The 25,400-nt window shown below is 58.8% G+C and overlaps 1 protein-coding gene across 1 annotated transcript; it reads left to right on the top strand.

Moving 5' to 3' along the window:
* CDC42BPG (CDC42 binding protein kinase gamma) lies at positions 1–20,138 on the top strand. Its single transcript, XM_082843765.1, has 37 exons — positions 1–225; positions 2,769–2,860; positions 2,943–3,026; positions 3,707–3,802; positions 4,114–4,262; positions 4,781–4,874; positions 5,128–5,328; positions 5,454–5,702; positions 6,161–6,240; positions 7,087–7,184; positions 7,280–7,360; positions 7,634–7,725; positions 7,827–8,006; positions 8,422–8,514; positions 8,649–8,773; positions 8,851–8,923; positions 9,115–9,221; positions 9,308–9,422; positions 9,636–9,784; positions 9,865–9,953; positions 10,266–10,318; positions 10,403–10,501; positions 10,593–10,652; positions 12,256–12,361; positions 12,661–12,794; positions 12,876–13,015; positions 13,110–13,191; positions 13,864–14,080; positions 15,044–15,106; positions 15,230–15,829; positions 16,820–16,917; positions 16,999–17,083; positions 17,188–17,308; positions 17,446–17,563; positions 17,718–17,841; positions 17,963–18,048; positions 19,554–20,138. Exons 1-37 carry the CDS (start codon positions 66–68, stop codon positions 19,608–19,610), a joined length of 4,650 nt encoding a protein of 1,549 aa, XP_082699891.1. The 5' UTR covers positions 1–65; the 3' UTR covers positions 19,611–20,138.
* Positions 20,139–25,400: the final 5,262 nt, after the last annotated feature.

The raw sequence follows: 25,400 nt of genomic DNA, 5'->3' as shown, positions 1-25,400 counted from the left end.
CCGACAGACGGACGGACCGACGGGCAGGCATGCGGGCGGCTCGACTCTAGACTCCGGCCGCAGCCATGGACCGGCGGTTGCGCGCGTTGGAGCGGCTGGCGCGGGGCGAGGCCGGCGGCGGCCCGGGGCTCGACGGCCTCCTGGATCTGCTTCTGGGGCTGCACCAAGAGCTCAGCAGCGCCCCCCTGCGGCGGGAGCGCAACGTGGCGCAGTTCCTGAGCTGGGGTGAGTGGCCCGGGAGGGACCGTGGGGGGGTTGCCCGAGGGACACCGCGCCAGGAGCCTCTCCCTCCGTGGTCCACGCCCACAGACCCTCCCGCGGGGAGCCGCACTCCCACAGGTTTCCCCCCTTCCCAGACGACCCGCACTGGCCCTGATACATGCCACCAGACCCCAGCCCTCTCAGTCACCTACACACTTTACCCTTATTCAGATTCACACACACACTTGTTCCCACTCCCAGAACCTGGCACGTGTGCACCACACACATCTCACTCACACACACAGAAACTTGGCCCCAGGTGTAGACCCCAGACACATGTACACAGTACACGCTCCACACAGAGTCATCTCATAACCTGTGAGAACACAGCCTCTCACACGGAGACCCCTGTGCATGTGACCCACTGACAAACATGCTTTCTCTGGCTCCCACATTCCACAGACACACTGAGACACTCACGTGCAGCTCCTGGAGAGACCCAGGGAACCCTGCCGACCCCCGCACCCACACTGGATCTGATACACACTTGTCTCCTTCCGCTCACAGATCCATAGGTAGTGCACACTTGCAGGCATCCCCTGCCCACCGCACCCCACACTTCCATTTCCCTGCACACCAGACCACCCAAGACTGGACACAGGAACCAACCTCAGACCCTTTGTGCGCAAGCGGCTGCCCAGGCCTCCTGAGGGCTGCTCCCCAGGGCTGGGGCAGGGGGCTGGATGGAGGTGGGTCTGCACCCCTTCCTGGCATTGACTCATCTGAGTCACTGGGAGTGGCTGGCCTGGGATGACCCTGAATCCAGTGTGGGCACTGGTGCCACCCCAAGGGCTCTCTGGTCACGCCTGGCCAGGCCATGGGGGAAGGACATGGGGGCCTGGCTTGGAGGGCGGGGTGAGGCGAGTGTTTGCCCAGTGGGCGACTAGCATTCCTGGCACTCCTGAGATCTGGGCCAGCACGAGGCCCAACCTGGCACGGTTAGGGGCCTGTGAGACATGCCAGTGAGTTGGGCCCAGTGCCAGCCCTTTCCTCTAGCGTGAGGGCAGTCAGAGGGCCCCTGCCTCTGATGCCCACCTGTCTCCCCGGTACTCCTGCACCTTATGTGTGTGTGTCTATGTTGTCATCACCCCCTGTGATGCCCACACACACGTGTGCTCCTCCCTGCCTGCCTCTGGCACCTCTGCCCTGGACCCCAGCGTGGGGGCCTGTCTGTTGACATCTCCCCAGGTAACTCACAGAGCGGTGACTCACTCTGCTCCTGCCTCAACTTGTCCCTGCTCCTGCCCAGAGCCCCCGTCCGTGCAGCACGGCAGGGGGACTGGGCAGCCTGGCCTGGGGCCTGGGTCCTCCTGGCTGTAGGCCCCAGGCTTTGGCCCCTGTCTGGCTGGTGGGTAGCCACCCTCACCTCGGGTTCCCCCTTGCAGACCTGCAGCTGCTCCTCCCCAGCTGCACACATGGACCCAGGAAAAAGACAATTAATTTCTGTAATGAGGTTTCCACACCACCCATGCTGGGGGGGTTCTGCCTGATAAACCTGTGGAGCAGCTCTCTGTCCCAACCACAGACCTGCCCAGCTGGCAGGGAGTTTACCTGCTGGCAGGGGGAAACTGAGGCAAGGAGCCAGACTGTAGCTGCCCCCAACCCCTGCTGTGCCCCCTCACCTCCCTAAGTTTCCAGGCCCCAGTTCCCTCCCACAGGCCTGGGGCTCCTCCAGGCCTAGAAGGGCCGGGGAGTGGCTGGACATGTCCCTCCTGGGAGTGTCAGGGACTCTAAGGAGGAGGTTCGTGGCCAGATGCAGGTCCAGAGAGCGAGGCAGGGCTCAGAGTCGTAGGGCTGGTCAGGCCTGGAGGAGATCCTGAGCACTCACACCCTCAGGTGCCAGCGTCGGGCGCCAGGGGAAGGTGTTTTGGCCCGTTTTTGAGTCTTGTGAGAACCTGGGCAGACCTCACTGTGCCTCCGGCCTGAGGAGGCCCCACACGGGGAGCACAGAGCCTGCCCGCCCAGAGCCCCGTAGAACCATGCCCTACCTGTCCTCCGGGGCCGCCCCAGGCCTCACTCCAGCCAGGTACCTCTGTGCCTACAGAGGGACCCACAGCTCCTCAGTGGCAGAGAAGCCTCTCTGGGGACAAGGAATGTTGCTGGTCCAGTTTCCCAAGACAGGCCCTGGCCTGGTCCTGCTAAAGGGCCAAGAACTGTGAGCTGGGGGTGGGAATGATATCCCCATCATTCCAGGGTGACCTGGCCAGCCATGGTCAGCCCCCAGGCTGGGGAGAACTACAAATCCCATCAGCCCCTGGGATAGAGGCCACCTGGAATCTGGGGACAGGGGTCCAGGGAACCATGGATTCCGGGGGGCCAGGTAGTCAGCCAAGCCAGGACCCCACCTTCCATGCTTCCTGATCATGGCTGAATGGGCTGCAGCTCCTGTCAACCCCTTGGCCACAGGCCATCCCTGGGGAGGTCATCCCTGCCCTGGCCTTGTGGGAGCTGCAGGTGAGAGAGAGCCTCCCTGCAGGCTCTCTGAGCCCCACTTTGTGTGCCCTCAGTCAGTCCCTTCATAGCAAAGGTGAAAGAGCTGCAGCTGCAGAGAGATGACTTTGAGATCTTGAAGGTGATCGGCCGAGGGGCCTTCGGGGAGGTGAGCAAAGGGCCTTGGGGTAGTGGGTAGGAGGGCATTTGCACCCAGGCTGGACTGACCCCAGTGCTCTCTGTGGCGTCAGGTCGCTGTGGTGAGGCAGAGGGACAGTGGCCAGATTTTTGCCATGAAAATGCTGCACAAGTGGGAGATGCTGAAGAGGGCCGAGGTCAGTGTTGCGTCTGGGGGAACTCTGGGTGGCTACAGGCCTCCGAGACCTGCAGGGGAAGCGGGGGCATGGCTGCTGAACAGGAAGAGGAGCCACCCCCAGCAGCGCGTATTCTTCCTATCCCTTCCGCACAATAAGCCTTTCTTAGAACAAGCAGAATTGTTCCCATTTTCTTCCTTTTTTTTTTAATTTGCCTGCGTTGCGTCTTCATTGCTGCGCGTGGGCTTTCTCTAGTTGCGGCAAACAGGGGCTACTCCTCGTTGCAGTGCGCAGGCTTCTCGTTGCGGTGGCTTCTCTTGTTGTGGAGCAGGGGCTCTAGGCATGTGGGCTTCAGTAGCTGTGGCTCGCGGGCTCCAGAGCGCAGGCTCAGTATTTGTGACGCATGAGCTTAGTCGCTCCACGGCATGTGGGATCTTCCCGGACCAGGGCTCGAACCCGTATGCCTTGCATAAGCAGGCGGATTCTTAGCCACTGTGCCACCAGGGAAGTCCCCCCATTTTCTTTATGATAACACTGAGGCCCAGAGCCATAAAGCACAGGCTCAGGCTCACACAGGTGACCTTGATCCACATTCCTAGACTTAACTGACTCTTTCTCCATCCCCTGAGCTGGCAAGGTGGGGTTCCTGGGCTCCGATCCCACCCTCCTCCCTTACCCCCTGTGCCCCAAAACTGTTGCAGACGGCCTGTTTCCGGGAGGAGCGGGACGTTCTGGTGAAGGGGGACAGCCGCTGGGTGACCGCTCTGCATTACGCCTTCCAGGATGAGGAGTACCTGGTGAGGATGCTCAGCAAAGCTGGAGGGAGGTTACCTAGGGACAAAGGAGAAGGCTTTTGGGGCCAGAAGCACTGATCCAGGAAGAGAGAGACCCTCCTACTGGGACGAAAAGGCTTCCACTCCCCACCAGCTCAGGCCTAGAGCCTCCTGCCTGAGGTTTGGCTGGGAGCTGGTTGCCCCAGAGCTTCTGGGAGACACAGCCTTGCCTTCCCAGAACCCTGTGGAACCCCTGTGAGGCAGGTGGGAGTTGGGTCCCTGGGGCAGGTGCCCCCCCGCCATCTGATTCTTGCCCCCTGCCCACCACCTTCTAGTACCTGGTGATGGACTACTACGCTGGGGGGGACCTCCTCACTCTGCTGAGCCGCTTTGAGGACCGTCTCCCGCCTGAGCTGGCCCAGTTCTACCTGGCCGAGATGGTGCTGGCCATCCACTCGCTGCATCAGCTGGGCTACGTCCACAGGTGGGGTCCCCAAAGCCCCTGCTGCACTTTCAGTCCCTGTTGACAGATCTGGGGGCAGCTGACCCATAAGTGCCAAGCGCTGTGCTGGGTGCTTCGTATGCACAGAACCTTTGAATTCTCACACCCAAAACCTTGTGTGATGGGAGCTGCTATCATTCCATTTTCCAGATGAGGTAGTCAGGGCTTAGCACAGGTAAGCACCTGGCTCACGGTGACTCAGCCAGTGGGTGGCCGAACCGTGGGTTGCCCTGGGGGAGTCTGACTCCTGTGTCCCCCATGGTACGCTCAGCTGCCTCCAAGGGTCGTCCTATGGGTCCCTCTCCCCAACTTAACCAACTTCCTTCTTGGGAGCCAGGAGGCCTGGCCACCATCCTTCCCCCACACACACGTGGGCACACTGCTCACATGTGGATGCAGGAACACGTGCGAGCATACACACACTCGCACACCCAGGCATGTGCCTAAATGCACATCCACATGCACAGATCAAGCCCCTCACTCTCCCTGTCCTCCCCCAGGGACGTCAAGCCAGACAATGTCCTGCTGGACATGAATGGGCACATCCGCTTGGCCGACTTTGGCTCCTGCCTACGGCTCAACAACAGTGGCATGGTAAGGGACCCCGCCCTAGATGGGGACAGAGGAGAACCTGGCTGGGAGAACTCCCAGGGGAGCAGGAGTCACCAGGCCTAGTGCAGGTGGCATCAGACTCCCAGGGGAAGGAGGGGCTAGGCCTAGGGCCCAGGTGTGGGCACCATGCCAGCCAAGCCCTAGGGAGTTGGGGTGCTAGGCCCAGACCCAAGGCCGTGGTGAGGGGCTGAGCCTGAGGCCATGGTCATGGTGTCATTAACACTACCACCCACAGGTGGATTCGTCGGTGGCAGTGGGGACGCCCGACTACATCTCCCCTGAGATCCTGCAGGCCATGGAGGAGGGCAGGGGCCACTACGGCCCACAGTGTGACTGGTGGTCCCTGGGGGTCTGTGCCTACGAGCTGCTCTTTGGGGAGACGCCCTTCTACGCAGAATCCCTGGTGGAAACCTACGGCAAGATCATGAACCATGAGGTCTGGCCACCAGGCCCTGGGGTTCTGGGAAGGCAGCGGGACTCCTGAGTCTGCGAGGTTGGAGATGCCCGGAGGCAAGGGTGGGATTCTGGATACTCACCTGCACCCCTCCCCCGGGCCTGCAGGACCACCTGCAGTTCCCCCCAGATGTGCCCGATGTGCCGGCCAGTGCCCAAGACCTGATCCGCCAGCTGCTGTGCCGCCAGGAGGAGCGTCTGGGCCACGGAGGGCTGGACGACTTCCGGAACCACCCCTTCTTCGAAGGCATAGACTGGGAGCGGCTGGCGACTAGCACTGCGCCCTACATCCCCGAGCTTCGCGGGCCCATGGACACCTCTAACTTCGACGTGGATGACGACACCCTCAACCATCCGGTGAGTGGAGGGGCCCACAGCAGTGGGGAAACTGCCTTGAATCTCAGTGGCTGTGGGACCCTCCCCCGCACCGCGAAGTTTCCCAAAGCAGTTGGTGGGCTGGGGATGAGGCCTCAGACCCCAGAGACTCGTGGGAGTTATGGTTCACCTGGGCTGGTTCACCTGCACTAAGGTGGGTTGTGCCAAGTGAAGGTCCTTTGACCACAAGTGTCATCCTGTTAATCAGAAATCATGTAAGAAAGAAAACTCCCAGCAGCACCTGGGAGGCCGGAACCTCAAAGACTTATGGGAGTTGTAGTTTTTTGCAGGTGGGGGGCTGTGTTATCCCTCTAGGTTCCCACCTGAGCAGGAGGAGGTCGGCACTCAGTCCCAGGGGGTCTCCTGGGTCTCGAGCCTCTGCCTGGAGCTGTACCTGTTACAGGTACAGAGCTGTACCTTTCCTTCTCCTCCTTCTGCAGGGGACCCTGCCGCCACCCTCCCACGGGACCTTCTTAGGCCACCACCTGCCATTTGTGGGTTTCACCTATACCTCAGGCAGGTGAGTCTAGTCCTCACACACCTTGTGGGAAGCTGGGGTCTGCTGGCCTGGAGAACACCCGGAGCGTAGCCCATCAGGACCCTGGGAAAGTAACCAAGTGGCCCACCTGGTATCCGCATGAGACAGGTGCTCGGGAAGTGTGCTCGAGCCCTCAGCCGGACAGTCCCCCATGCCCTCAAGGTCCTGGTGGGGCTATGCCTCCTATGGGTCCTGCCCCAGCATCTGGCCCTCACAGGACCCTCCACGGCTGGCTGGGCGAGTACTGGACTCGGAGCCAGAGGCCTAGGACCACTCCCCGAGCCTCACTTTGTACCCCTATAAAATGGGCAGGATGCTCTCAGCCCAGTTCCATTTGTGGGGCTGGTCTGAGACTGCAGCGAGGTCCTGGGGGAGTGGGAGTTGCAAAGTGTAAGCAGATGCAGATGCATCTGACCCTCACTCGTGGAGCGCTCACTGTGTGCTGGGCGTGGGGTCCCCTGGGCCCTTATCACTGAGTCCTCTTGACTGCCCTTGGAAGAGCCCCTAGCATCACCTGCAATTTCCTGTGAGAAAACTGAGATTCTGATATGTTCAAAGTCACACAGCTTGTAAGGGCCAGGGCTGGGGCTTGAACCAGGGCCCGGGGACCCTGGAACCACTGCTCTGGGCTGCTGCCCACACGAACAGCCTGGAGCCTCCTAAGGGCAGGGTCTGGTCTTGATTGTTTTTATTCCCAGCACAGAGCCCAGACTTGGGTACAGAGCTGGTGCATAGCGGGTGTTTCTTAGGTGAATGAATGTTTGGATGCAGGAAAATGGAGGAGGCTGGGGGGTGGTTCTCTGCCAACTCTTGCCCTGCTCTCCCCAGTCTGGGCCCTGAGAGCACTTCTGAGCAGTTGGCTGCCCTGGAGCGGAAGCTCCGCTGTTTGGAGCAGGAGAAGGTGGAGCTGAGCCGGAAGCTCCAAGGTACGGGGGAGCCGGCTGGGCTGGGCAGGGTGGGTCTGCCCCGGGGGCTGCCGCTGCAGAACGAGCTCCTCACCTGCGGGTGCCCCCCAACACAGAGGCTCTGCCGACCCCCTCAGACCCTCGGGAACTGGAGCAGCTACGGAAGGAAGTGCAGACTCTGCAGGACAGGCTGTCAGGTACCCCCTAGCACCCCGTCTCTTTCCCCTCTACCCTCACCTTGGGGGCCGAGCTGTTTTCCCAGCACACCTGAGTCCAACCTGGGTTCCAGTCCTGCCCCTGCTCTGTACGTACATGCTGTGTGATCTTAGGGAAGTATCTTAAACTCTCTTGAGTCTGCATGTAGAAAATGGGCCAGGCTGGGGTGAGGGTTCCATGAGATACTGCACATAGAGTTCCTGGCTGAGGCTGGGCTCTCAGCATGTGCGGGTCTCAGTGACAATTCCTGGCAGAGACGCTGAGGGACAGCAAGGTGGATGGACGCCCGGCTGGTAGCCCAGGCCAGGACAGTGACGTGCAGCAGGAGAGAGACCAGCTCCTCCAGGTAGGGCTTGGGGAGGTGGCTGAGTGGCCCGGAGTTCGATGCTAAGGAGGTCTGTGCACTGACTCCAGGCCTTGCCCTCCCCACCGCCACCTGGACCCCAGGAGCTGGTCGAGGTGCGGGCGGGGCTGCGGGCGCAGGAGCAGGAGCTGTGCAGGGCCCAGGGGTGGCAGGAGGAGCTGCTCCGGAAGCTGCAGGAGGCCCAGGAGAGAGAGGTGACCATGGCCAGCGAGACCCAGGCCCTGAGCTCCCAGCTGGAGGAAGCCTGGGATGCCCAGAGGGAGGTGAGTGATGGGGGGCGGGGACAGCAACAGGGCCCTGCCCCCAGGACCTCTGGTGTGGCTGGAGGAAGGCTGGGGAGCTCGGTTCGGGGTGCCGGGAACACCAAGTGCCTTTGCACCCCCTCTGTGGCTGGCCGAGGCCTGAGCGAGGGAACAGGTAGGGTGGGCAAGGGTCCAATGCCTCCACTCCTGCTGCAGGCGGCCGAGCCTGAGAGTCTGGAGCAAGGCCAAGAGTTGGGGTGGACAGGGACTTCCCTGGCGGTCCAGTGGTTAAGACTCCGCGCTTCCACTGCAGGGGGCGTGGGTTTGATCCCTGGTCGGGGAACTAAGAGCCCACATGCCGCGAGGAGCGGCCAAAAAAAAAAAAAAGAGTTGGGGTGGACAAGGTCAGCACTGGCTGCCTCTGCTCCCATCCCAGCTGCAGGCCCAGGTGGCCGCCCTGAGCCAGGAGGTGATGCAGCTGCAGAGACGGCAGGAACGAAGCCTGGAGAAGGAGCCTCCCCAGATCAAGGTGGTGCCTGCCCCCCTGCCAAGCGGTACTTCTCTTGGCCTGGCCCCGCTCAGGGTCCTCAGGGCCAGGCCCCAGGAGTAGGGTGGGCCATGGCTTCTCAGGCCCCTGCCCTGACCCCTCTCCATGTCCTGCAGACCATCCACACCGCCTCTGAGACCAACGGCACAGGATTGCCTGAGGGCAGCAGGCCTCAGGAAGCACAGCTGAGGCAGGAGGTGGCTGCCCTGCGTGTGCAGCTGGAGCAGGCCCGCAGCCACGGGTGAGCTGGGCAGCCGGGGCAGGGGACAGGGCGAGGCCCCGAGCTGGGAGTCACGGAGTCGTCCTCCTCGCCCGCAGGCCGCGTGGGAAGGAGGAGGCTCTGTGCCGGCTGCAGGAGGAGAACCAGCAGCTGAGCCGGGAGCAGCAGCGGGTGAGCAGGGCGGGCAGAGGGCCGGACAGACAGGCAGGAGGTGGGACAGAGGCGGGGAGCCGGCAGGCCGGGTGGGCAGAGCTGCCAGGGCTGCGGGCCAGCCATAGTGGGTGAGCGAGGGTGGACACAGGTGGGCCTCGGGGGCGCTGGGGCCCCTGGGGGCTGAGCCCTCCTTCCTACCGGGCCCCCAGCTGGTGGAGGAGCTGGAACGGGAGCAGCAGAGCAAGCAGAGACTGGAGGGCGCGCAGCGGGAGACGGAGAGCAACTGGGAGGCCCAGATTGCCGACATCCTCAGCTGGTGGGTGCCCCGGGGCTGAGGGCGGGGGCTGGGCCCAGGCTGGGCTGAGGGCGCAGCCCCTGACCCTGAGCCCCCTTCCCAATCAGGGTGAATGATGAGAAGGTGTCAAGAGGCTACCTGCAGGCGCTGGCCACCAAGATGGCCGAGGAGCTGGAGTCCTTGCGGAACGTGGGCACCCAGACTCTCCCTGCCCGGCCGCTGGTGAGCCCCGGGGACACCCAGGGGGAGGGGTGCCGGGAGCCGCACTCCACGGGTAGGGACGCTAGCTCACAGAAGATCAGGGACTTGCCTAAACTCACACCAGGTTAGGGGCAGAGCTGGGGCTTTGAGCCTGGCCAGGTGGTGTGGTGGGAGAGGGCCGCTGAGGTAGCCAGGCCCTCGGGGCATCTCACGTTGATTCCCCCTGGCCACCAGGATCACCAGTGGAAGGCACGGCGGCTGCAGAAGATGGAGGCGTCGGCCAGGCTGGAGCTGCAGTCAGCACTGGAGGCCGAGATACGGGCCAAGCAGGGCCTGCAGGAGCGGCTGACGCAGGTGCAGGAGGCCCAGCTGCGGGCTGAGAGGTGAGACCACGGGCAGGCACTGCGAGGGGCCCAGGACCCACGCGGAGGCCTGTGGCGAGCTCTTGCCTGGTTCTCCCCAGCCGTCTGCAGGAGGTCGAGAGGCACAACCAGGGCCTGCAGCAGGAGCTGGCTACCCTCCGGGAGGAGCTGCGGGCCCATGGGCCGGGGGGTGAGTGGCCGTCTGCATGCCTTGTCCTAGAGCAAGTCCTCTGCTCCAGGTCACCAAGGGAGTCCCACGACAGCCTGGCCGGGCTGTGGAGACAAGAGTTTGTTCCAGACTCTGCCGCCTAACCCACTATCTGTTAGCTAGCACTTACTGAGCACCTGCTGTATGCCAGCCCCCCGACACTTCCCGGCCTGTGGTCATTTCCCCATTTTACTGAGGTGGAAACTGAGGTCCCCGCCCTGGCCCCTGGTTTCCTCAGTGACAAGTGTTAGGGTGGAGTCCCTGGTCCCAGTGACCCATGCCCTCTGTTTGCAGACACCAAGCCCTCAAACTCCCTGATTCCCTTCCTGTCCTTCCGGAGCTCAGAGGTAAGAACGGTTGCGGGGCTGGCTGGGGCAGAGTCCCAGGGGAGGACACAGGGACCTTGACTCTGCCCCCATCCCATTCCCCAGAAGGATTCCACCAAGGACCCCGGTGTCTCAGGAGAGGCCCTGAAGCCTGGGCTGGAGCCCGAGCTGAGGCCAGAGGGCCGCCGCAGCCTGCGCCTGGGGGTGAGGACCGACAGGAGACCCGCAGTTGGGGGGCCTGGGCCCCACCCTCTGCCTGTGCATGGCTCACCTGTTTGCTCGCCCTCCCCTGCAGGGTGTGTTCCCCAGAACGCCTGCTGCTACCACACCCCCTGCAGAAGGTCCTCCTGCAAAGGTCAGTGCCCGGCGGGGCGGGGCGGAGCCGGGGCACCAAGCCATTCTGCCAGGTTTCCAAGGACCCGCTTGGGTTCCCCCCACGTGCGTTCTGGCTGGCAGACTGCAGTGGGGCTGGCGGTGGTGGCAATGAGTTTGTTTTTTTTTTTACATCTTTATTGGAGTATGATTGCTTTACAATGGTGTGTTAGTTTCTGCTTTATAACAAAGTGAATCAGTTATACATATACATGTGTTCCCATATCTCCTCCCTCTTGCGTCTCCCTCCCTCCCACCCACCCTATCCCACCCCTCCAGGCGGTCACAAAGCTCCGAGCTGATCTCCCTGTGCTATGCGGCTGCTTCCCACTAGCTACCTACCTTACATTTGGTAGTGTATATATAATGTCCATGCCACTCTCTCACTTTGTCACAGCTCACCCTTCCCCCTCCCCATATCCTCAAGTCCATTCTCTAGTAGGTCTGTGTCTTTATTCCTGTCTTACCCCTAGGTTCTTCATGACATTTTTTTTTCTTAAATTCCATATATATGTGTTAGCATACGGTATTTGACTTTCTCTTTCTGACTTACTTCACTCTGTATGACAGACTCTAGGTCTATCCACCTCATTACAAATAGCTCAATTTCGTTTCTTATTATGGCTGAGTAATGTTCCATTGTATATATGTGCCACATCTTCTTTATCCATTCATCCGATGATGGACACTTAGGTTGTTTCCATCTCCGGGCTATTGTACATAGAGCTGCAATGAACATTTTGGTACATGACTCTCTTTGAATTATGGTTTTCTCAGGGTATATGCCCAGTAGTGGGATTGCTGGGTCATATGGTAGTTCTGTTTGTAGTTTTTTAAGGAACCTCCATACTGTTCTCCACAGTGGCTGTATCAATTTACATTCCCACCAACAGTGCAAGAGGGTTCCCTTTTCTCCACACCCTCTCCAGCATTTATTGTTTCTAGATTTTTTGGTGATGGCCATTCTGACTGGTGTGAGATGATATCTCATTGTAGTTTTGATTTGCATTTCTCTAATGATTAGTGATGTTGAGCATTCTTTCATGTGTTTGTTGGCACTCTGTATATCTTCTTTGGAGAAATGTCTATTTAGGTCTTCTATCAAACTCTTAGAGGAAAACATAGGCAGAACACTCTATGACATAAATCACAGCAAGATCCTTTCTGACCCACCTCCTAGAGAAACGGAAATAAAAACAAAAATAAACAAATGGGACCTGATGAAACTTAAAAGCTTTTGCATAGCAAAGGAAACCATAAACAAGACCAAAAGACAACCCTCAGAATGGGAGAAAATATTTGCAAATGAAGCAACTGACAAAGGATTAATCTCCAAAATTTATAAGCAGCTCATGCAGCTCAATAACAAAAAAACCAACCACCCAATCCAAAAATGGGCAATGAGTTTTGAGTACGACCACAGGCTCGCTGGGGCTCAGAGTTCACACTGCCACCTGGCTCAAATGCACTGGTCTTGCGTGAACCTCAGGGTGGCCGGGTTGGTGACGGTGGCGGGGGCGCGGGGTGGTGCGAGGCCCTCGGAGGCCGAGATCAGGCATGGGTAATGTGCGTGTCTCCCTCCCCAGCCTGGCTCACACACACTGCGCCCCCGGAGCTTCCCATCCCCCACCAAGTGTCTCCGCTGCACCTCGCTGATGCTGGGCCTGGGCCGCCAGGGCCTGGGCTGTGACGGTGAGACCCTCACCCACTTCACCCCCCTGCACACCAGCCTCCCACGCGCCCGCCACAGCCCCTAGGTGGAGGGAACGGAAGTGACCCCAAGCCTGCCACACCCGGGCAGTTTCAGCCCAGGCCACTGGCGCCTCCTCCCGGTCAGCATTCCCCACTGCTCCGCTTCCTTTCTCTTTTCTCACTTTACGGGGAATCCGTGCCAGGCCGAGGGGAGCTGGGGCTGGGAGTGCCCAGGGTCCTGGGTCCGGGCTGTCTGCACCCCACCTCACACCACCCGTCGGCTCCCGCTTTCCCCACAGCTTGCGGCTACTTCTGTCACTCGACTTGTGCCCCACAGGCCCCACCCTGCCCCGTGCCCCCTGACCTCCTCCACACGGCCCTGGGAGTGCACCCTGAAACGGGCACGGGCACCGCCTACGAGGGCTTCTTGTCGGTGAGCCCGCGCTGGGGGAGGAGGAAGACGGGCGTGGGTGGCTGGGCCCTGGCAGGCCCTCCCACGCCTGCTCTCCCGCAGGTGCCACGGCCCTCGGGCGTCCGGCGGGGCTGGCAGCGAGTGTTTGCCGCCCTCAGTGACTCGCGCCTGCTGCTGTTCGATGCCCCAGACCCGAGGCTCAGCCCGGCCAGCGGGGCCCTCCTGCAGGCACTGGATCTGAGGTGGGTGCCAGGCGGTAGTTTGGGGCAGGGGATGTGTGGGTCAAGGGGGCAGCCGGGGCCGTGCGACCACTGACCTGCTCCATGAACCTCCCAGGGACCCCCAGTTCTCGGCCACGCCTGTCCTGGCCTTGGATGTTATCCACGCCCAATCCAGGGACCTGCCCCGCATCTTTAGGGTGAGTTCGGGGTGGCGGGGGAGGGTGATGGACCAGACCCCTGTCTGCCTCTGTGCTGTCCCCACTCCAGCCACTTTTCTCCATCTCCATGGCTGCCCCCTTCCTCTCGCCCCCCTCGCCTCCACATGGATGGCTACAGTGGCTTCCTTTCTGGTCCGTGTAGCTACACTTCATCCTGCAGTGCAGTTTTCCATATATGAAGCTGGTTGTGTCCTGCCGCGTTTAGGACGCTTCTGCGGCTTCCCATCGCCCTCAGCGTGCTCCTAACCGTAGCCTTGAGGCCCCACATCTCTGACCCTACCAGCTCCCTGCCCCTCCCCCACCTCAAGCACTCCGGGTCACTCCACTCATCCCCCAGGCTCCGGCAGAAATGTCTCTTCCTCTGGGAAGTCGTCTTTCACTGCTTAGCCTGGGTGAGGGGGCCCCACCCTGTGGTCTCACGATGCCCCATCCTTCCCCTCCGATGGCACTGGTCCCACGGCTCTGGAGGAGTCCTCCCCATGCTTGTCTGACCAGCCCACCTGGCTTATCACCTGCTGCAAGACAGCACCTAGCACTGCCCCGGGCAAGCCGAGGCCGGTGCTAATAAGCATCAGCCCCTGGAGAGAGGGACGGGAGGAAGGACGGCTGGCTCTTGGCCCTCTGCCCCCCAGCCTGGGTCCCCGCCCGCAGGTGACGGCCTCCCAGCTGACGGTGCCGCCCGCCACGTGCACCGTGCTGCTGTTGGCGGAGAGCGAGGGTGAGCGGGAACGCTGGCTGCAGGTGCTGGGCGAGCTGCAGCAGCTGCTGCTGGACGCACGGCCCAGGCCCCGGCCGGTGTACACGCTCAAGGAGGCCTACGACAACGGGCTGCCGCTGCTGTCCCACGCGCTCTGTGCCGCCATCATCGGTGAGCCTCACGCAGAGGGGGCGTCGCCCAGGCAGGCTCGGGGGAGGAGTCCCGGGCTGCCACGGTCACTAGGGCCGCTGTCACTGCCCAGTCCCTGCAGCCCTGAGCTGTGGACTCTCCAGCACGTGTCCTCCTCGCCACTCCTCTGGGCACAGCTGTGTGATGAGGGACCTGGGCCGAGGGTTGGGAGCCTGGCTTCTGCCACTCCATTTCTCTGCGCCCTCCTTTCTGCTTTTTCTAAAAGAATCTCAAGTGAGCGAAAAGAGCAGAGGCTTTAGGAAGAGATAAAGGAGGGTTCCGCTCCTGACTCTTACCAGCAGCCAAGTGACCATGGGGGAGCCTCACACTGTCTCCTTTGGGGCTGCTGTGTTCAGCCAGGAGCCTGGTGCACCGTGGGGCCTCCGTATCGGACAGCTGGGGAACAGGAGAGGAGGCTCCCTGGCCTCCCCCAGCAGCCAGGCCCCGAAGCGGCCCTGCCCCGGCGGGCTGGGACCTCTCCCTGCAATCCCTCAGGACGGGGGCTACAGGAGCCACTGCCCGCGTCTTCCAGGTCCCCTGTGCCAGTCTGGAGCCGGGGGACGAGGGCATTTGTCGAGCAGGGATTGCTGTGAGCTTAACACTCACCCTGCACTGCTTCATCTCTCCACAGCCTCACAGCAGCTGTGTGAGAAAGGTTAACCACTGTTATCCCCGTTTTACATAAGGGGAAACCAAGGCTCCGAGAGGTGACGTGACTTACCCCAAATCCCACAGCTCGGGGTGGGGGGCCTCTTACCCTGACTCCTGTCCCCGTGGCCCTTCCCTATTAGAGCCAGTCCAGACTCTGGGACAGAAGGGTCCAGTGATGCAGGGACAGTGTCCTCAGGAGAAACCTAAGCTTAGCAAGGGCAGGCAGCCTGCCCAGTCTCCTGCCTCTGGATGGGCCTTTGGACCCCTGACCCTCTCCCTCCCTCCCTCCACCAGACCAGAAACGGCTTGCTCTGGGCACTGAGGAGGGACTGTTTGTGATCCACCTGCATAGCAACGGTACCTACCAGGCCCAGCCGGGGCGGGCGTGGGTGCGCGTCAGCCCCAGGGGACAGAGGAGGCTGGGCACCGACCCGCTCCTCACCGACCTGCCGGTGACACTCTCCCTCGCCAACCCCACAGACATCTTCCAGGTGGGTGAGTGCCGGCGGGTGCAGCGGCTGGCCGTGAGCCCCACCGCGGGCCTTCTGGTCGTGCTGTGCGGCCGCGGCCCCAGCGTGCGCCTCTTTGCCCTGGCCGAGCTGGAGAACATGGAGGCATCAGGAGCCAAGATCCCCGAGTCTCGAGGCTGCCAGGCCCTGGCAGCCGGGCGCATCCTGCAGGCCCGCACCCCCGTGCTCTGTGTCGCAGTCAAGCGCCAGGTGCTCTGCTACCAACTGGGTCCAGGCCCGGGGCCCTGGCAGCGCCGCATCCGCGAGCTGCAGGCACCAGCACCTGTGCAGAGCCTGGGGCTGCTGGGTGACCGGCTGTGCGTGGGCGCGGCTGGCGCCTTCACCCTCTACCCGCTGCTCAACGAGGCTGCGCCCTTAGCGCTGGGAGCCGGTCTGGTGCCTGAGGAGCTGCCCCCATCCCGCGGGGGCCTGGGTGAGGCCCTGGGCGCCGTGGAGCTCAGTCTCAGTGAGTTCCTGCTGCTCTTCACCACCGCCGGGGTCTATGTGGACAGCGCCGGCCGCAAGTCTCGCATCCAAGAGCTGCTGTGGCCAGCAGTGCCCACGGGTTGGGGTGAGGCCTTTGGAGGGCCAGGCTGGGTGGGGCCTGACACCTGCGGTGTAGCCCACGCGTTGGAGGAAGACAGGGCCCTGCCCAAACTCCTGAGCTTGGATTTGGAGGCCAGCGTGTGTCCTCCTGCCCGACCACACCCTCGGTGGCTTGCATGGGATCATCTTCCCCTGCTTGAAGTACTCTCCTTTTCGTACTTGGCAAACTCTTAACCGAGTCCAGCCCCAGTGGCAGCTCAGGGCCTAGAGCTGGTAGGCCCTCCAGAGATGACCCCCATGATTGCTGTCACTATCATTACAGCTTTCACACTCCCTCCCTCCCCCCACAATCGGTCCTTTGCTCCTTCTTGCTGCCCCACCTCTGTTCACACCTCTGCCCTGGCTCTCTGCACCTTCTGTGTGTGGGGGGCCTGCAATTCTTCATCACATCCAGTACCCAGCCCAGGCAAGCGCACCCCAGAGGCTATGAATGTTTGGAGGAATGAATGAATGAATGGACAGGGCAGCGGGGGAGTCTCACATGTCCACAGGTAGCTGGTGTGATGGGCTACAGCCTGGAAGAGAGGGACAGCGCTCCTTTTATGAACAATCGCCCGTCTGGGGGTGAGGCCTGTGGGTTGGGACCAGACTGCTGGGGGCCAATTCCCAGCTCTCACTCACCACGGAGTGACTTAGCTCTGGGGTTTCCGTTCCCTCATCTTAAGTTAGGGGCAATAATACTACCTGCCCGGAGTTGTTTGAGAATTAGAGGAGGAAACCTATGCAACATGGTTAGAACTAGGCTGGCGTGGCTAGAGTGAGTGCTCCCTGATCGTTATCTCTAACTTGCTGTGGAGTTTGGGTGGGGCAACCGGGAGAAGGACCTTTGGTGGGGCGTGGAAGTTACGGTGCTGTGACAGTACACAAGGTGTTCCCTGTGATAGGGAGGGGGAAACAAGCCCAGAGAGGTGCCTCACTTGCCTGGGGCTGCACAGCACAGTTTCCCACTCTACAGGTTACGCAGCCCCCTACCTGACAGTGCTGAGCGAGAACGCCATCGATGTGTTTGATGTGAGGAAAGCAGAATGGGTCCAGACGGTGCCACTCAAGAAGGTGAGGGCCTGCTCAGATCCCTGGGGCTGGACTGGGGTGTGGTCGGGTAGTATGGCGTGACCTCTGTGCCTGTTGCCTCAGGTGCGACCCCTGAACCCAGAGGGCTCCCTGTTCCTCTTTGGCACCGAGAAGGTCCGCCTGACCTACCTCAGGAACCTGCTGGCAGGTGAGGGAGAGTGGGGATGGGAGGAAGGGGTGTGACCCTGAGCACCAGTTGACTGGCGCCATGGGATCTTGTGAGCACCGCCCAGCTCTCTGCTGCTCCTGCAGATAAGGACGAGTTCGACATCCCCAACCTCACCGACAACAGCCGGCGCCAGCTGTTCCGCACCAAGAGCAAGCGCCGCTTCTTCTTCCGCGTGTCGGAGGAGCAGCTGCAGCAGCAGCGCAGGTGCGCGTGCGTGTTACGGTGGCTGGGCGGGATCTCCTACTCTTGGGGGCGGGACGAAGCACGAGCCTCGCTGTCCCGGAGAGGGCAGGAAGGTGTCACCTTCGCCGCCTCCCTCCCTTCACCCCTTCCCCCTGTAGGGAGATGCTGAAGGACCCTTTTGTGCGCTCCAAGCTCATCTCAACGCCCACCAACTTCAACCACCTGGTGCACGTGGGCCCTGCCGACGGAAGGCCCAGCGCCAGGGACCTGCCCCCGGTGAGTGTGAGTCCTCTGGAGCCAATCCCAAGCCTCCCTGCTGAGGCTGAGCCAATCACCGGCCTCTGCTTACTTGGGACCCGGGACCTCAGGGCGTCCAGGCCGTACGCAGTTCATTTGACCTGGTTCCAGCCTTCCACCCTGTCCCCAACAGGCTCCGGAAGAGAAGGGCCCAGGTGCCCGCAGCTCTGGCCTGCAGCGGCCCCACAGCTTCTCCGAGGCCCCGCGGCGCCCGGCTTCCATGGTCAGTGACGGCCTCGCTGGAGACGCGGACCACAGTAAGGACAGCCTCACAGCCTCCACTACCTCTGCGTCCCTCCCCCGTGTTTCCATCCCCTTTGGACCCTTCAAACCTGACCCTGGATTTTTGTCCCCTTGCTCATCCTGCTCCTGGAGCAGTGAAGAGGAAGCCTTGGACGTCTCTGTCCAGCGAGTCGGTGTCCTGCCCCCAGGGATCTCTGAGCCCCGTGGCCTCCCTGATACAGGTGAGCCAGTGGGGGCTCTCCCTTTCCCCGTTGAAAGGCAGGCATTTCTGTTTCGTGCTGGACCTGAGGCCAGAGAACAAGCTGAGCCCATCCCTGCCTTGGATGCTAAGAGATGCTGACTCTCCCCTGTCTCGCCCCTTAGTGGGTCCCAGCAGGGGCCTGGAGGCAGGTCAGCCGAGGTCTGCCTGTCTTGGCTCTGACTGTACCAGCAGTGTGGCCCCGGGCGAGGTGCCCAGCCTCTCTGAGCTTGCCTCGCCTGTAAAATGAGGTTATTGTTATGAGACCTGTAGGAGGTACCTGGCACAAGGGGAGAGCACCACAGCAGGGGAGCTCTTGGATTTTTTTTTTGGCCACGCCACATGGCTTGCGGGATCTTAGTTCCCCGGCCAGAGATTGAACCCAGGCCCTCAGCAGTGAGAGTGCAGAGTCCTAGCCGCTGGACTGCTAGGGATTTCCCGCTCTAGGAACTCCTGTGGGCGAGAGGTCAGAGGAGGGAGCAGTCCACTCTGGCTGGGGACCAGGAAGATCTAAGGACTTGGGAAGGCTCCCACTCCCCCTCCAGCCACGTCTCCAACTGCCGCCCCCACTGCAGCCGCACCAAGCCACTCAGAGCCCTGGGACCACCATGTTCTTTCACACCTCCAAGCCCTCACCCCTGCTGTCTCCCCTGCTTCTCTTGAAATACCCTTTCCTGTCGTCCACCCGATTAAGGGCCAGGCCATCTTCAAGGTTCTGCACCACTGTCAGCTTCTCCAGAGACCACTTGGCTGCCTGGTCACGTGGTCACTGCCGCCCTCCTCCCTCCACCTCCTAACTGTTGATCCTGCTGTGCTGTGATTTTCATCTGGGTTCCTTGATTGTGGGGGTCAAGTTTGTCTTCTGCTTGGAGTAAAGCCTATTTGTTGATTGAATGTAGAATGGAGTGAATGAACAAAGGGGCTTTGGTTTGGGCTCCAGAGTTCAGTAGGATTTCCTCAGGCTCTTCTCACGTACCCCTACCCCACCTCTCATCTGACCTCCTCCGATGGCCCTGCTGCAGCAAGGGATGTGTCCTGGGGAAGCCTCTGGGAGGCACTGACCTGGTGAGGGAAGAGTCCTGCTTCCTCTTTCTTTCTTTTTTTTTTTTTTTTATAAATTTATTTATTTATTTTTGGCTGCGTTGCGTGTTCGTTGCTGCATGCGGGCTTTCTCTAGTTGTGGCGAGCGGGGGCTACTCTTCGTTGTGGTGCGCGGGCTTCTCACTGCGGTGGCTTCCCTTGTGGCGGAGCGCGGGCTCTAGGCATACGGGCTTCAGTAGTTGTGGCGAACGGGCTCAGTAGTTGTGGCTCGCGGGCTCATTAGTTGTGGTGCACGAGCTTAGTTGCTCCGCGGCATGTAGGATCTTCCCGGACCAGGGCTCGAACCCGTGTCCCCTGCATTGGCAGGCGGAGTCGTAACCACTGTGCCACCAGGGAAGTCTCCTGCCTTCCTCCTTCTACCCTGCCTTCCTTCTGTTTCCACTCCAGGTCTCAGAACGGCCCCGGAGCCTCCCCCTGGCCCCTGAATCTGAGAGCTCCCCTTGACACCCTCCGGCGGGGCCCAACCCCCAATCCCAGGACCGAGAGATGCGAGAGAGCAAAGAGCTTGAGGAACGCCATATTCCGGCCGGTCCGGAACGTGTGGAAATTCGGACTCAGGGCAGGCCTGGCCTGGGCAGCCATGGCCTGGGTTGCTAGGACAGGGCCGGGGCGGGATCTGACTCCCAGCCCTCATCCCGCCCTTCACTCTGCTCCCAGCCCCAGCCTGTGCTAGCCATGGGGAATAGGATGGCCCCCTTCTGCCCTGGGGGCCCCTCTGCGCCAGTGTCCAGGGGTGATTTTGCCAAAGCTGTCACTTCCAGGGCCAGGCCCCCGGAGTCTTGTGATCAAGAGTCCAGAAGAGGGACAGAGAGGGGCCGGGTTCCTGGGAGCAGTCTGGGGTCGTGGCTGTGGACTGTCTAGCCCCCAAGGAGGTTGAGTTGGGGCATATCCCAGTCTCTGCTCAGGGTCAGGGCAGGAAAGACAGGCTCTAATCCAGAGGAAGAGGTAGAGAAGGAGGGAGAGGATGTTGGTGAAGGAGGTGAGAGAGGCAAGGGGGAGGAAAGGAAGTGCAAGAGGAGGGGAGAGTGATTGGAAGGAGGTGAAAGCCATCCAGAGGAGAAGGACAGAAGGATAAAGGAGGAGCGATGGAGAAGAGAGAGGCCAGAGGAGGGGGTGGAGGGAGAGGGAGCTAGGAGAGCACAGGCACAGGCGCCTTCTGTCTGGGGGGAGTCGGTGGGGGTGGGAAGAGGGAGGGGCTCTGAGAGCCAACTGACATTGTCATCTAATTTGTCCAGGAGGAAGATAACTCCGAGCCAGGGATGGGATGGGGGGGTATTTATAAGGGCTGCTTGGTGGGAGATGGGCACCCTACGGGTTTCCAGGCACACTCTGGCCCTTCGCAGAAAGGCGGGGGGTCATTTTTCTCAAAGCTTCAACCACCTGTGTATTAGGGGATCATAGGGGCATTTTATTATTGATCACAGTCATTATTATTGTTATTATATTACTATTTTTATTAAACCTCCCCCTACTGATGAGTAGGGAGCAAAATAAATATTTATCTCCTCAAATGCCATATTCCCGGGAGGGATAGACCCTGACACTCTGTGAGGCAGTAAGAAACCAATAAAGACAACTTTGTAAGCTGCTGGCCTCCCCACCTGGATCTGTCTTCCTGGGATTTAGAAAATGGAGGGAGGAGTGGGGGCATCAGAGACAGCTGAAGACCAGGTTGTCTTCATGTGTATTTTCACAAATCGGATGATGTTCACATGGGGGTAAGTGAGGAGAGTTTAAAAGCGAAGGGACGGGACTTCCCTGGTGGCACCGTGGTTAAGAATCCACCTGCCAATGCAGGGGACACGGGCTCGAGCCCTGGTCCAGGAAGATACCACATGCCGCGGAGCAACTAAGCCCCTGCGCCACAGCTACTGAGCCTGCGCTCTAGAGCCACAACTACTGAAGCCCAGACACCTAGAGCCCGTGCTCCACAACAAGAGAAGCCACCGCAATGAGAAGCCCGCGCACCGCAACGAAGAGTGGCCCCCGCTCGCCACAACTAGAGAAAGCCCGTGTGCAGCAATGAAGACTCAGCTCAGCCTAATAATTAATTAATTTTAAAAAAAGCGAAGGGACGGTTTACAAAAGTGTGGGCAGCATCAGGGGAACCCACCAAGGAGTGGCGGTGCCCTGAGCTGCGGCCGCAGTGAGGAGCTGTTATCACCCCCAGGTCAGCCGGGCAGGAAAAGGCAGGTGTTACCCTGCGGGAGCTGTGGCTCTCAGTAGAAGCACTTGGCCATGGCCAAGCAGGAAGGCAGCCCAGGAAATTAATTCCTCCACCTCACTCTACTCCCTCCCTCCCATCTCCTGCTTCCTTTGGTCCAAACCCAAGCAGCAGCCAGGTGCCCCTAGAGCTGAGTTTCTGCAGGTCTAGAGGGCAGCCTTTGGGGTCCAGAGCAGGGTGGAGACGGGAGGAAGTGGATCAGAAGGGCACATCCTGCTGCCCCACCCAGGTGAGACTGCTGAGAGGAGTAGGGGGAGGGGAGGTCTGGGAGGGGTCTCACTTGTTCTAATCTGGGGTGTCCATGACTGGGCAGGACCCAGGCCTTGAGGCTGGGCTGGGTGAGGCAGGAGGATAAGTGCTGGGATCAGGGCAGGCTGTGCCCTAAGGCTTGTGGAGGGCCCTAAAGTTAGGGAAAGGGGCCTGGTTAGAGATACGGATTGGAGGGTGCCCGGGAAATTCCAGGGCCTGGTTAGGAGTGCAGCCTTGATTCCAGTCTAGTTCTGCTATCATGGGCAAGATACCGGACCTCTCTAAGCCTCAGTTTCCCCATCTGTAAGTGGGGATCATAAAATCCATCTCATGGGAGGTTCTTGTGAGACTTTGGCGAGACAATGAGTGTAAAATGCCTTCAGCGCACTCAGGAAATGTTTGCCTATGGAGATGCAGAAGCCCAAAGAGAGGGCCCAGGGCAGGGACACCGAGGCCTCTTGCAAGCTAGGGCCTCCAGCCACCCTCACCAAAGTGGAGAAATGGCTGTTTCCCTGGCACCCCTCAATAATTTAGCCAAAAGATTTTCACAGTTTTACATTAAAAATTTTTTTTTCTCCCAAAGTTTTATGTTGACAAATTTCAAACCTACAGAAAGATTGAAAGGATATGAACGCCCTGGGACTCCCCTAGTGGTCCAGTGGTTAAGACTCTGCGCTCCCAATGTAGGCGGCCCGGGTTCAATCCCTGGTCAGGGAACTAGATCCCACATGCCGCAACTAAGAGCCTGCATGCCGCAACTAAAAGACCCCGCGTGCCACAACTAAGAGCTGGCACAGCCAAATAAATAAATATTAAAAAAAAAAAGAGAGAATATGAACTCCCTACGCTCTTCACTTAGATTCACCATTGTTAACATTTTGCTGCTCTTGCTTTACTTCTGTACCCATATAAACGTGTATACATAGCATGTATTTTGCTAACATTTGAAAGTAAGTTGCAGACAGTCTGAACCTTGCACCTAAATACTTTGCAGCCGTCTCTTAAGAATAAGGAACCATCATGCCGTACAGCAACTAAGCCCATGCACCGTAACTACTGAGCCTGCGCTCTAGAGCCCATGAGCCACAACTACTGAGCCCACGTGCTGCAACTACTGAAGCCCACATGCCTAGAGCCCATGATCCTCAACAACAGAAGCCACTGCAACGAAGAGTAGCACCTGCTTACCGCAACTAGAGAAAGCCCGTGCGCAGCAACGAAGACCCAACATAGCCAAAAATAAGTAATAAATAAAATAAATAAATTAAAACAAACAAAAACTAACCACCCCATATTTCGGGGCCCTCTCACCTTCAAAAATAAATAAATAAATTTATTTTTTTTTTTTTAAAAAGTATAAGGAACCACCAAGAGTTCGCTGGCAGTACATGTCATTTTTTTTTTTTTTTTTTGACCTGGCAGGTCCAGTGGTTAGGACTCTGTGCTTTCACTGCCGAGGGCTCAGGTTCAATCCTGGTCGGGGAACTAAGATCCTGCAAGCTGTGTGGCGCGGCCAAAAAAAAAAAGAAAAGAAAAAAAAGAATAAGGAATCACCAGAAGTCACTATTAGTATCTCAAGAGATTTAATATTTTTTTAAATTTATTTATTTAATTTATTTATTTTTGGCTGCGTTGGGTCTTCATTGCTGCGTGCAGGCTTTCTCTAGTTGCGGCAAGTGGAGGCTACTGTTCGTTGCAGTGCGCGTGCTTCTCACTGTGGTGGCTTCTCTTGTTGCAGAGCCGGGCTCTAGGCGCACGGGCTTCAGCAGTTGCGGCGCACGGGCTCAGTAGTTGTGGCTCGCGGGCTCTAGAGCACAGGCTCAGTAGCTGTGGTGCACGGGTTTAGTTGTTCCACAGCACGTGGGATTTTCCCAGACCAGGGCTCGAACCCGTGTCCCCTGCATTGGCAGGCAGATTCTTAACCACTGCGCCACCAGAGAAGCCCTCAAGAGATTTAATATTGATACTCTGTAGCAATCTGTTATGGGTTGAATTTTGACCCCTAAAAAATGAAGTCCTATTCCCAAGTACCTCAGTATGTGACCTTATTTGGAACTAGAGTCATTGCAGATGTAAGTAGTTAAGATGAGGTCATTAGGGTGGGCCCTAGTCCAATATGACTGGTGTCCTTTAGAAAAGGGGAAATTTGGACACAGGGACACACAACACACAGGGAGAACACCCTGCAATGATGAAGGCAGAGATCAGGGTGATGCTTCTACAAGCCAAGGAATGCCATAGATTTGCCAACAAGCCACCAGCAGCTCGGAGAGAAGCCTGGAATAGGTTCTGTCACAGCTCTCAGGAGTAACAAATCCTGCTGACATTTTGATCTTGGACTTCCAGCCTCCAGAACTGTGAAATGATACATTTCTGTTTAAGCCACCCAGTTTCTGATATAATTGTGTCAAAAATGTTCTCTGTAGCATTAAAAAAAAATTGAGCATCCAATTCTAGATCACGTGTTGCATTTGGTTCGTGTGTCTCTTGAATCTCCTTTAATCTACAACAACTTTCTCCTCCCACCTTTCTGGGCCATCTTTCATGATATTAACTTTTTTTTTTTTTTTTTCGGCCATACCACACAACATATGGGATCCTACTGCCCTGACCAGGGATCGAACCCTCTTCTCCTACAGTGGAAGTGCAGAGTGTAGAATAACCCACAATTTGCATTTGTCCTGATTGTTTCTTCATTAAAGTCAGATTTAATATTTTTGTCAAGATATTATATAGCAGATGCTATTTTAAATTAATTTTAATTACAATAATATACTTTTTTTTTTTTTGGTAAATTAGAGGCTGAATTCCCATTTGACTCCCTGCCCTCCTCTCATAAAATTATGTCAGTGTTCCATATATGCCCATACATGTTACTGGCAGGCATCAAGAGGGACCAGCCTCCTTGCCTCCATCAATGGGAATCAAGTTGGAGCCTCAGAACCCTTCCTACCCTTGGCAGGAAGCCCCGCTCTCCGTGCTCTCACACTCACGGCCGGCCCACCACCCTACCCCTGCCTCAAGACCATCAGAACCGGTCCTACTCTTTGTCCCTGTTGCTCAGTTTCACCGCAGGGACTGAAGCCTCTAGGTTCTCCATGGCTCTGGCCATCGCTTTAGCTGATCCCATCTCCACCCTCAGCTCCTGGTAGCTGTTCACCATGCACTCTAGAGCTGATGGTCCATCTTCAGCAAAATCTCCCGTGTCCTCGCCCCCGCTGCAAATGGTCCTTAACCCTCCTGCTCTGTCAGAAACTTTGCCCTCCCTGGGGTCACTGTTGCTTGCTGCCCCATGTCCCACAGGCTTTCTACACCCCTCCCACCATTGGGCCTGGAGATGGGGTAGGGGTCCTCCCCCATGGCCACTGATAGACACCTTCCTCCCTCCTCCTTTCAAATACTTAGGTTTGGGCTTCCGTGGTGGCGCAGTGTTTGAGAGTCCGCCTGCCGATGCAGGAGACATGGGTTCGTGCCCCGGTCCGGGAAGATCCCACATGCCGCGGAGCGGCTGCGCCCGTGAGCCATGGCCACTGAGCCTGCGCGTCCGGAGCCTGTGCTCCGCAACGGGAGAGGCCACAGCAGTGAGAGGCTCATGTACCGAAAAAAAAAAAGAAAAGAAAAGAAAAGAAAAGAAAAAAAACAAAAACAATAAAACTTAGGTTTGAGCTCAAGTTATTAGCTTATACCACACACTTTGCTTCAGATATCTCCTAACCCATGCATGACTCATTTCTTGATAATTCTAGCTCCTGGCTTGCTGT

The sequence above is a fragment of the Leucopleurus acutus genome (genome assembly GCF_964270905.1).
Source record: "Leucopleurus acutus genome assembly, chromosome: 8".
Classification (NCBI taxonomy): Eukaryota; Metazoa; Chordata; class Mammalia; order Artiodactyla; family Delphinidae; genus Leucopleurus; species Leucopleurus acutus.
Note: the sequence above shows the minus strand (reverse complement) of the source record. Positions and strands in the feature narration are given on the sequence as shown.